We start from the raw sequence: 13,325 nt of genomic DNA on the forward strand, positions 1-13,325 counted from the left end.
ACACGTACAGTTTGATAAATTATTGTCTTCTATGATAATTTTTATTAGCCGTATAATTAATAAAGGAAAAACCAATAATGTCTTATAGTGTTCCGAGCTCAGTTAAATAAAATGTTAAATATATAAGGTACCTTTGGCTATATACGTATTATGTTTGTTTAGATGGACCAGAGATGTCGTAATAAAACAAATTAAAAGCTTCGCATCAATGCCAAATGTCGACCTCTGCGGCTCTGCCTCGGTCGGGCATTCATCCAGTTGGCAAAAAATAATATATATATATATATATATATGTATATCATATATATGTAATGGTTGTTTTTTATTAGTGTTTGGCATTTGGTGTCATTAAAACTCAATATGACTGAACATTTTGGGAACAATTTAAATAAATGTATTTTAAGTACAGCTACTATATCTGTAAGTTTATGGTTAATATTTTTTTATTTTTTTTTTTTTGAACACTGTATTAATTAAAAAGTTATAAAAAAAATATAAATACTCAACAATTTATATTATAAAATATTTATATACTATTTCAAAAAATAACGAATAGAATTAAATTATGAATAGAGGTTCATATTTATAAATTAGAAATATAGTTCTTCTTCAAAAACGTACATAATAATACTTGATTTAAAATATTTTAGGTACAATTTTAAACATACCAGCAGAAAAACCATAACTATGATGGTTTATGGTATTTATGACTATAATTTATAGGTTGTTCATAGATTGTATTTTAAGCAAAAAATGTTGATAAATACCTCACGATTGTGATAGATGCATCCAACTCCGCTCATGAATTTTGACTTATGCCAATTATAATTTATAACATGCGTAGTGAATCCATAGTTATCGATTGCATTATTCTAATAAAAAAAATTATATAAAAACATATATACACTTAGTTAATGTAATTATAGTCAATAACACAAGTAGAAATAATACTATAATATAAACTTGCCATTTTATTTTTTAAATAATTTTTATAGGTTTACACTAATATTAACAGAAGTTATAGTTAAAACACTAACAAATTATTTTTTAACGATTTGTGTAATTATCTGTAGCGATGTAACACACTGACTGCAGTTGCTCTATTGGCACTAAAATTAAATTTATCACACCCAACCAGCAATGAAATTTTTTTTGAGACTTATAAAGCATTTCGTCATAATGGTATTGTATGTTCTATACATATATGATTTATTATACTTTTAAGTTTTTTTAACTATACATATTATTCAACTTCTTGCTAAAACATCCATTTAAATGAAATAGTACTAACAGTAAATTGTCAATAGGTACATTTCATTATTTTTATACTAGTTTATGTACCTATATAGGATATATAAAAAATAATAATTATTTTTATTTTTCTATTAATATATATCATATAGTATACAATAATGAATTATTTAATTTAAATTCTGATTGAAATAACTTGGGATATAATTTTAAAAAACGTCATTCTTCAAAAGCCGTCTAGATTGATTATTACAAATACTTATTTAGCCGAGTAGTTTTTAGAATTTCCTAGAAAATGCAATACCCATTAAACTTGTTAAAAGAAATATTGTTTTTGGGCAAAAGTAAATTATGTTGTCCTGAGTCCTCAATTATTATAGCCCTGGATGCTCAATAAATTACAGCATCAGCACATTTAATACTAACTTTTGAACTTATCGGTGATGATGATAAAATAATAATAATATAATAATACAACTAGGGCCAAAACTTTACTAGATTTTAATGACATGGGCATATTATACCAAGTCAAATCTAACGCCGGTCGTTACTATAAACGAGTTAGGTATAATATGGTTAAATATATATAGTTATACGTGCACGCATAAAACTTACATTTGAATCGCATCCGCGTTAAACTGTATAAAATTTTATGGGAGGGAGAAAATAGAAAAAAAGATTATACCATATGAAAAAAACAATATTCGACTTCAGCTGTAGTACCTACGAAATGGACCACTGCCGTGTTGACTGCGACGTATAATAGGCGCTATCGGTTATTTATCGCGTGGCAAATTCTCCAGCGGAACGAGAGCAGGTATGGGTGGGTATATATTATTATATATATATTGGTAAAGTTGAGAACCGATCGTAATATCACGAGACCAACTATCCCCTCTTCATACTCACACATTGCCCACATACCAGCTCACACTGCTCATCCTCTTGCGGTAGGCATGTTGTAGTAATCCAGAAATTATAATCCTTTCGAGATTATTTCAAATGGTGCGGGTAGTGTGCGCGTATTCCGGAACATTATGATAAATTTATGTTTGTGGTACTATACTATGTGTAAACGTACAACACGTATATACCTACTTTAATATGATAATATACCTACAGGGTGACTATATGTTAACGGTAAATTTTCGTGAAAAAATAATTTTGTATACTTATGTATAATATAGTTTGAGATGTGTAAAACCATACTAAACAATTTAAAATTACGTATACATTACGTTTAAAAAAAAAAAGAATTAAAATATTTCAAATCGAGTGAACATAACTTATAGATGAAAATTTATGATTTTACCATACTTACTTGTATATTATAGGCATCGCAAATATTCTATGAGCAAGAGTTGACCATTCATTGTTTGCATACATTATAATAATATGATAATTAATGATGTAATAATAATATTTATGATATATACGTGATAAATCCATTTACAGAAAAATAGAAGGTTATGTACTGTATTATTTTAGTCTATTTTGTGGGTGTTGAATATCATATCAATATAATAATTATGATATGGGTGGTGCGGATCTTATGGGGTAGTTAGAAATTAGAATTGAATCATCTTTTGCTACTGAATATGAATCAACGTACAACTAGATATTTACAATAATAATATACCCAGCCATAGAGGGTGCATTGCCTTTTTCTGGTATTTAATACGAGAAGTTCGAAACGTGGAGATTTCCGTTCGGAAAAACATACATGAAATATCTCACTGCAATAAAACAAATTATAATTTAAACAGAAAATGTATAGCATTTCAAACAGAAATCCGACCGACGATAAAATGTACGACAGTTTCGCGTTGTTTAGATAATCGTCCTATATATATAGGTGCTCCCCATACAGCATATATATATATACTCGCATTTCAGTTTGCGGAGGCAATCGAACGGTATGCGGTGATTGGTGGAGGGGGGGGGGCACGAGAAATAAATGCTGGTATTACCAGTATTTTTTCCCCTCGTATTTTTTCTTTTTCTCTCTCTCACTCTTTCTCTTTCTGTCTTACATACTACCTTATATACATCGGTTCCCTTGCATCCGCATTCACTGCCGATACCGCCGGAAATCTGTAAAGTCTTACGGTTCGCTAGAATCGCTGCGATCGTTTTCTAGTTTGCGCGATATCATCGCGCAAATGTCCACCGAAAAGCAGCGCCACACACCCACACGCACACACAAACCTACCCGTTCAAGTCAACCCTACTAGTGGTGGCAGGGTCGGAATCGTCGTCGTCGTCGTCGTCGCCGCCGCCGCCGCCACGGTCGTCCTGCTCCAACGCAGCTCGTCCGTTTCACCGACGACACCGCCACGGGCATACATTGGCGAATTCAGTGTCGTGTCGCGTGCTCTGCGAACAGGATTTAATTTCGTTCGGTGCGTACGATAACGCGCGATTCGCCACCGCCGACTCCAGCCACTGACGTTACCGAGCGTGTTTACGCTACGATAATAATATACGATTTCCGACCTTTTCCGCTCACATACTTTTGGCCAAACGTAATATAATTAATATGATATAATACAGTAAAATATACCGAAATATTATTGTGTTTCCGTCATTTTGTCCACCCCGTACACGCGGTGTACAACAACAATAATAATTAATAATGATAATATTATCATGTATTAAAATTTAAAACGTGCTCAAATATTATCTTAAACTATTTTACATTTTTGAACAGTTTTTTTTTGAACTTACCTCCTACGTGGCCTTGTTCAGTTTTCAGAAGCCATTATCCCGCGCAAAACTACCGGTTGCAATACACATATACGATTATCGTCAAAATCAAAATCGAGTCGTCCCAACATGGAACCATTGTAGGTATAAAGTAACATTTCAAATACAACGTTTCGTATTATATTTTATACATAGTAATATTTTCTGGTAGAACGAGTGCTTCAAAGTTTAATGTATTACCTATGTATAATATCTATAAATAGCTAGAGATTATACGCCTAGGAATATATTATTAGCTTAATAGTTTATTTTTTCAACACCGGTTTTTGTAGAGAATCCAGAAGTTTCGCCAGTGGGTCGTCTTCTACACCATATCTTAGCAGACTGCTTTCTTGTGACACCTAAGAATATAAAAAAAATAAATATATATTAATTTAAATAAAGAATAAAAATAGAGATTACTTTTGGTTTTAATTTTTAAACAGTCAGAATTCTCAATGTGTACTAAAACGAGTAAAACGTTATTCTACAATAGTGTACGTAATAGAATTATTTCAAAATACTTGATTGCCATTTTATTATAGCCATTTAAAATTTTTAAACACTAATAACCCATCAAAGAGTCGTTTTAAGATTTAAGTAATTTATTATTGTTATCCAATAAATTATTTGAATAGAAAATGCCATGACTGGTGCCAGATCAAGTAAATCGAGACGAATCCTTCAATACGTATTATTTTGAATCCGTCTGTTTTTTTTTTACATGTAGGGCCTTAGGTACAGTAGCTATATCAATAACTATGTAAAAAATAGTTCATCAACTTTTAGTGGTTGAAACAGGTTAATATATAATAATCATAGTTTAATAAATAACTTGTAAGTACTCCTATAAACTTATATTTAACTTATAATGATAAATTGATAGATGATACGCCATTGATACCATGACTATACGTATATATAATATTGTTTGTTTATCCATACAAATTGAATTACCATATTATACACATTTTCTATTTAGTATCTACAAATACGGTTGCTCCAATTATTATAAAATTAGTACTGTTTTCAGTTGGGTACTGATGAATATTTCATACACGAATTGTAGTACATTCATTATACACCCTATAAACATAGCTTTTCCTAACAAAATGTTCCATGTTGTTTTTACTCTCAAAACTAGAAGTAATTATGTATGTTTAAATCAAGAAATCATAAATATTTTAAGCTTTATATTGTTCTTATTGTAATCTGAAAATGTATATGAACTGAATTTAAAGTTAGGTTAATCATTCACCTAAAATATATATTTATATATACGTACTTATGCAGTTGGTTTAAAATGAAAGACAAACCGTAATCAACCACTTAGATTATTACAATAATAATTTAAAAGCTATATAAAATATACACACCATTAAAATTTTTGTAGGTAAATAACGATTATGCAAAGTCACCAAAATCACTTGAATGCACACACTTACATAGCTAAACTATATTATGTACACTTGCCTAAGTGTTACAATGCATAAGCCCCCATGAGATACTAAATTAAGATAAATACCATACATACTCGATCGATTTATATGTATATATATACATACATACATATGTATAATGTATATTATATTGTATGAGTGCGATAGATATTAATACTTACTGCAGGTAAAACTAAAACTATTGTAATACAATTCGGAATGTATAAATAGAGATTTATGTACATTGGACTGATTATTATTATTTGATAAAACTAAATTTAGAAGGTTATCCTCACTTAAATACTTAAATTTTATAATAATGGAAAATTATAAATTAATGAGGCAAGTTTAAACTATTAATAATGAATTTATTTAAAATACTTAAGGAAGCATTACATTATGATATAGATTATAGATATCTTTTCATACCAATTTTTTCAATGTTAAAAATTGATGATAAGAAGAAAACATAAATAACTTGAAGTTATTTACAAAATAAAAGTTAATTATGATAAATTATTTTAGAACAGAAATTTAAAATACATGAAGTAGAAATATAAATATGGCGTTTAAATAAAATGGATACCCTTTTCGTGTTTTTCATATCCAATATTTTACAAAGAATGATGTTAAATATATCAACTTTAAAAACTTAATTAATGAAAACTAAAATAGAAAAACGAATAAAGAAACTGTAACATTGAAGTACACTGTGCACTTGTTATATTTAAGATTTTAAAGGGGTTGTATATGTATTGCACTTAAAAAATACATAAAGGATTCTTACGCAGTTAAGAATAATGTTTGATAATTAATATTTTATAAGAACTAAGATAAATAAAATATAAAAAGATAATATTAATTTTAATAGAGTATAATTTTTAATAATAACATTTAGATTTTAATTAAGTGCGTTTGATATGTAACTTAATAATAGTATTATAATAGTATCTCATTGCACAAAATGCACATCCTTGTATAAAAACATTTTTTTAATTATATTATCTGATGAAAGCGCAATTTAAAATTATAAATAAATATTATATTAAAATTAAGTTATAGAAAAATAATTTATTGGTAAAGATATCACTAAAGTATCATAAAAAAATTTAATAAATTTAAACATGATCGTTTCGTTATACCTTTTTTAGAATATACGTGTTACAGTATATAACCTACCAAATATGTATCGAAAATTTGTAATTGTTATAATTCTGCTTAATGTATCAAAGATAAAACCTACATATTATATTGTTTGAATTCTTATGTAATTTCTACTTTAAAATAATGAGAATTTAGGTTAGGTGTTTTCAAATGTAAACAAAATCCCAACGGTTATCCAAAGTTAAAATGCATAATTAATCGCTTTAATTGTTTATTTTCCTCACGTGTAGAATAAAGCTTTACATCGTTGTTGTTGAATACTTGAATAATATATTTGTAGACAGGTGTGCAAAATGAATTTAACTATCATTATGAATTAGTTTCCCTTAGTAGTCTGTATATTTCTAGATATGATATAGTGATAGCTTAATAACTTTCTACAAAATATGACTGTTTATAAGGACAATTGACAAATAATAATTAAGTTATGTAATTATAAAAATAAATAAGAGGTAAGTTGAAGTGCGATAAAAAGTAATATATTTCAAAATAAATAATCTCTATAATATCATAGCCAATATGTATATCAGTATAGGTAATTAGGAAGTATCAAGTATAGAAGTAAGATGATTACATATTAATGCAAATAGTTTATAAATATCGTATCTATAAGTTTAAACTCCAATATAATGGATCTTTTATTTTAAAAATGTTTTTACTTTTGATATTATTATAATAAGTTAAAAAACTTACGTAATAGGTGTCTGTAGTTTTCAATTAAAGTATAGTAACTATAATATTATATAACTGTTATAGCCATGGTTCGTATTTATAGTTTATAATATTAACTTTCGAAAACTATTTAAGGGATATCAATGATAGATAGAATTCATTAACCATTATTATAGATATTATACAATTTATTTGGTCGATCAATTGATGATGGGTTTATTATTATTGTAATATTATTACGAAAAATTAAATGAGAAGATAATTGATATATAATACATTTTTGGTTAAATACCCCTTGCTTCTATATCTCTTAAAAGTTATCATATATTTTGTTAAAATTAATATAGGTATATTTTTTCTTAATTATTATAAAATATAACTATTAGTTATATTAAATAGTTCTTTTTTCTTTTTAATTATTTATCGGCATTATTAAGTTCTATTATAAAAATGAAATTCATATTGATAAAATATCGAGACAGCCATATAAAATAATTTATCATATTAAATTTGTTCAGACGACATATAGTTATGTTTATTTTTCATAGTCATAAATATTTGACAACTGATAAAGAACTTACACATTAAAGCGAAAATTCCATAACTTTTGAATGTGCGCTGGCTGAATGATTTTTTACAAAGCTTTGGTCTAAGGAAATAAATTAGCTAGTTCATACTCCATAGTAGGTGCATGTATATTGTATATGTATGATATATACATTAAAAATTTTGATTTTTTTTTGTGATAGTCATAATTAATAATGTTCATATTCAAATATAATTAAATAAAGTCTACATATTTTAGTTTCTTTGCAATTTTTTAGTAATTACGCCGTTTGTTTTTAATTTTTTACTTTTATAATGTTATAATGGCTTACTTAACTCAAATTCGTAGGTCGGATATAGTTATTAGAGGACTCTCTGCAAGATTCGGAAGCATTTATTTGCTAAGTATGTGACTAATTAATTTGCTTAATTTGAATTCTAAATGGAATTTAACAATATCAAATTATTTACGCGATTTCACGTATTAAATTTAAGTATACAAAACAAGTATCATAGTTTAGCAATAAGAAATTCAATATAAGCTAGAATTAAATTTGTCTAAATTAAAATTAAAAAAGCAAACATATTAGGTATAATATGATTAATATGCAGTACCGTATTTTTCATCTTCCCAGAAGGGTATCCAGTTTTTATGATAAAAGTTGTTTCATCATGAATAGAAACTAAACTGATTTACCGAACACGATGTTATTTATAACCTAATAATAAATTAACTATTAATTATTACGAACCTATATAGTAAGAGTATTTGAAATAAATATTATACTTGCTACCTTGAGCTTGAAAGGTAATTCGTCTTCAGCGTCTTTTAAAATAGAAGTGATCTAGAGTCTAGAATCTAGTATGAAATAATGAATTTAATGATAACATAGATATTTACTAACATAAAAAACACTGTGGTATGCTGACATTCTGTAATATTTTGATCATTATCAATAATAGAAATTATTGTTGATTCCTATACATTACATTATGTCAGTAAATTTAACATATTTCAAAATATTAATTAAAAATTAATTATTAAAAAAAAGCTGCATTCAAATATTAGCTTTAACATTTGAATAATATAAAAATAAATTAGCTTGCATTTTTTTTTCATTTTGTTTCCTCAATAATTTCAAAATAATTTTAATTTTGTTTGAAGAGTGTCCCCAAACACTCAGAACATCACTGTGAATACACCACAAAGGTATTTCGTGATCATCTTGTTCTGAACACTAGAGAATAGTGATTTCTATAATTATAAATTATAATTTGATATATTTTCGGATAAAAAAAAAAATCATTATGAAAATTCAGTTTCAAAAGATAATAAAAAAAGTAAAAAACAACTAATTTAACACTATAAGGAACCTTATTTTATTCTTTCTTCTGTTTATTGATTTATAAATAATGTTCCTTATCTCTTACTGATACTAATTATTTCAGTATAAATAAAAACATTGACTTCTTTTCTAAAGTATCGGGTAGATGAACAAACTCGTCAAAAGATAGAGTGAAAAAACTTTTGAGCCACTTCTTCTGCTACAAGAATACAAGATGATAATTATTTGTTAGTCAATTATTTTTTTAAATATTAGAATGTGTATGTATTAATTATTTTATGGCGTACTGGTTACTCATAAACTATATGAATACATAAAAATAAAGGTCTTAAATAGATTTACTCGTCTAAAATAATATATATGTATAGTGTATACCACCATAATTCATCCAAAATTTAGTAAATATGTTCCATATTATATAGCCCGAAGGAATGATTTACAGATCATATAAAGTTTTTTTCTTTTTTTTTTTAAAGTGTATACATTTTGATTAAAGTAGGCTAAAAACCTGTGGTTGAAGCCTTAATAAACATTAAAAAAAAAGTTTTTAAAACTATTTTATTTTAATAAATAAATCAATCATACCTATGTATCTACATATTAATAATTGATATATAATAATAAGTATATACCTTTTTCAGGTTGGATTTTTGTGTCTGTAATGTACTAATGTCAATACACATGTTCTGTAAGGACTCTTAAGAAGTCTTTGTTCAATGGATACAATACATTTATCAACTTCTGTATAGTGTTCGCTAATAAAACATCTTCTTAAAGTACAGTTAAAAAAACACATTGATAATGAAAACGTGCTCCACCCTGCTTGGCGTACTAAGCTGTTGGTACATATTGACGTCGAAAATGGTGCAATCTGATTCCGGAACTTCTACTAAAGGTTAATAAAGCAAACACAATTAGCATTTATTTAAAAGTAGAATAGTCAAACTATAATATTCGTTAGTATTGGTTAGTAATGTTATCATACTTAAGACGGAGTGAAATGTTTTAAGTAATTTTAACTTTTAAGTTGGCGCCAATAATGTAATGGATGCTTTTATGCAGTGTTCACTGGTAAATTAAACTAAAATAGTTATGATTCCTCTTCACACTTGTATGATTAATATAATACGTATATTATGTACACGCTGTTGCATGCTGATCACTAATTTGGGTATCAAAAAAATGTCGGAGATTGCATTAAAGAATCGAATGATATATTAGAATATTTCCATAATTTTTCTTACAAAGTTACAAATAATATTTTTTATCACTCTATATATTATAATTAAAAACATACCAAACATAATTATATTCATGAATATAAAATAACAAATTAATGATTACCGATATCATAGTTTACAACATATTATTTTATTCTATTAAATGTATTTGATTATTATACTCGTCATCTTTCAATATTGTTAGAAAATGTTCCGATATAAATATAATAAATGTCTTTAAATAATAAAGTTACTTTTCAGTTTGAATGTTAAACAAAGCGTAAATATTAAAATCATTTCATACATTGTTCCACCAAACTCAGTACCAGAAATTTTTACAAAAAAAAACTTATAAATTAGTTTCATAAAAATATTGTTCCCTTTTCAGACCATGTTTATGCGAAACGACCTTTTGCAACTGGAAGTTTATTAACTTCCTGGCCCTTTCATTTAATTTATGGTCTCAAATATATATAAATATATTCCTATCAGTTATAACAACTGAACGTATTCCGGATTACTAAATACAGATTTGAAAAAAAAATACTACTAATAATGATAAAAACACAAAGCGTTCATTTATATTTGTTTGGGCTGTTTTAAATAATTTATTAGATTTATGTTGATATATAATACATATAACAATACATGAATTATATTTTCATACACATTTCGACACCCGACACCCACAAAAAAAAATTGAAAAATTTGAAACTGAATATATGAATTTTCTCAAACGTTTTATAATCTATAAAATAACACAGAATTTATGTAAAAGATTTTTTTTTTTTAATTCAAAAATGCAAATCATATCTTTAATCTATAGAAAAAATTTAAAACATAAGTATATTATTAAAGGAGCTATAATTGTAATTACAGTTAAATAACCTACGGTCAGTTTAGATTTAATAATTGAAGTTATTAAATAAAAAATGTTTAACTTAGTTCCAAGTTGTTACTGTCGATTGTCATGCTGTGATGTTTATATTTTAAAAATAAAATGTATATCTACATTATATTATATTTTACTAACCATACAAGTTACAGATTGTTTGAAATAAGTTTTTTAGAAAATTGTATAAATATTATTTACCGAAATTCATTGAACAACGAAATAATATAATATAGGAAATATTCATTTTGAAATCACGGCACGTTGCATAGGCAAATTTAGTACCTACATAAATATGTTCAATAAAAAAGAGAGACAAGTATAGTGAACTAGAGCCGTCTAGAGGGTGTGTCAACATTTTTTCAATTGTAAATGTGTACATACATAAATCAATTTTGGGAAAAGGTATTTTATCGTTTGCTGTTAGGCAATTTTTGCTGAAAACAAAAGTGATTATTTTAATATTATATATAAGTTATATCAAATAAATTATTTTAAAAATAAAAAATTCTTCTACCTAATTATATATTAAATGTACACGATTATAACATCATGTATGTGTATATAAAGTCAAAAACGTAAATATTATAAATTCTTATAAATTGTATTCAATATTTATATTATAGTAGATTCTGACTAATATCATCAACAATTTTTTATTATGTACGTCGCATATTGTATTAAAAATATGTATGTAAAGTGTAAATATCAGGTGACAGATTATAATTTCAGATCAGCTCGGCCTAGTCTACTGGTAGTCATATAATTGTTTGGTGAAAGTAAAGTAAAATAAGGAAATCACTAAAAGAGAAAATCCAATGTTGTAAAAATTTAAATTTCAAATGCTCATAAAATTTTTAATTTTAATTTCCAGTGGACTTTTTATTTGTGATAAAGATTGAAAAACTTTTAAGGAATATTGTATTAAATTTTCAAATCTTAGATTTAAAAAGAAAATTTTTCATGGATTTTCCGGCTTAAAATAATTTGGGAATTTTCGTGATTATTGCGTATGTTGTCAAAATTAAAATTTGAATGCTTATATAAAAAAAAATTGTGACTAAGTATTTCTTTTAATTTTCAATTGCTATTGTAAAAATATGTTTGGATCCTTGTATTTAATTTTCAAGCTTTTCTACCCAACAAATAAATTTTTATCGATATTTATAGAAAAAAAAAACCAAAAATTTGAAAATTAAAATGTCAGTAAACAGCTCAAAACAAATCAAAATATTTTGAAAATTTTATTAGATATAGAAAATGTCTATATAAACATTCAGTAAAAATTTCAAGTATCTATGGTCATTTGTTTTAAAATTACATCAAAAATTAAAATTGATTTTGTCGAAAATTGATTTTGCGTATAATCTCCTGTTTTCCCCTTTAATTTTAGTTTGTTTATTATTTAGAATAATATTAAGAATATTTTACTTTTGACTCCCCAAAGTACCAACTAGATTCACTTTCTGATCGAACGAGGTACTGAAGTCGAAAATCGAAACACTTTTACTGCCCCAAAACGTGATGAAACTGATGATAGAGACAAAAAAAAAAACAAAAGAAGGTAAGTGGATGTCGCTCTGCAGTACCTTATGTGGTGGGGTGGACCTCTGACTAGGGTAGGTTAGATTTAAATGCAATGATTAGGTATCATTGTATACGAAAAACGATTCTGAACGGAGAAGATTTGTCAGTCTAGGATATATTATATTTAAATATTGTCATAATATATTCTATTTTGAAACAAATATTTTATTTTTCAATTAGGACGCATTTTTCATAAGGCATGATTAATCAATTTTTCCAAAAACATTGCATGTATGGTTATCATAATTCATAATACCTTATATTATCATAGATATGTATATACCGGATTTCATAAAAATTTAAAACTTAAACACTCAAAACATTTTTCCTATAATGTCGCTTTGAGTTTTCTCTATAGCTTCTCGAAGAAAAACTTATGGAAAACTTAGTGTTGTATTTTTCATCCTTAGTTATAATTTATAAACACAAAAAATTTTATGATTTTTAAACTTTAAAATTACTT

The 13,325-nt window shown here is 26.2% G+C and overlaps 2 protein-coding genes across 6 annotated transcripts in view; one reads left to right on the forward strand and one right to left on the reverse strand.

Moving 5' to 3' along the window:
* LOC107173739 (H(+)/Cl(-) exchange transporter 7-like) overlaps positions 1-4,109 on the reverse strand; it is a 44,822-nt gene extending 40,713 nt beyond the window's left edge. For 2 of the 4 annotated variants that reach the window (XR_016190679.1, XR_016190680.1), the window contains exons 1-2: positions 968-1,293; positions 768-872 (exon numbers count right to left, since the gene is read on the reverse strand). Coding sequence is in view for 2 of the 4 variants with exons in the window: in XM_089221837.1 (XP_089077963.1) it covers positions 768-872; positions 968-970 (108 nt within the window). In the remaining 2 variants the exon portion in view is untranslated. Of the gene's footprint in view, positions 1-767; positions 873-967; positions 1,294-3,978 lie in introns of those variants that run through there. The other 2 variants (XM_089221838.1, XM_089221837.1) reach the window with 2 other exon arrangements.
* Positions 4,110-9,918: 5,809 nt separating this feature from the next.
* Positions 9,919-13,325, forward strand: part of LOC107173795 (uncharacterized) — a 63,776-nt gene continuing 60,369 nt past the window's right edge. For both annotated transcript variants that reach the window (XM_089221835.1, XM_089221836.1), the window contains exon 1: positions 9,919-10,058. In XM_089221835.1, the coding sequence (XP_089077961.1) occupies positions 9,965-10,058 (94 nt within the window). In that variant the 5' untranslated portion in view covers positions 9,919-9,964. The remainder of the gene's footprint in view (positions 10,059-13,325) is intronic.

The sequence above is a fragment of the Diuraphis noxia genome, unplaced genomic scaffold (genome assembly GCF_037042655.1).
Source record: "Diuraphis noxia isolate RWA-SAM2 unplaced genomic scaffold, SU_Dnox_SAM2 contig0003, whole genome shotgun sequence".
Taxonomy (NCBI): Eukaryota; Metazoa; Arthropoda; class Insecta; order Hemiptera; family Aphididae; genus Diuraphis; species Diuraphis noxia.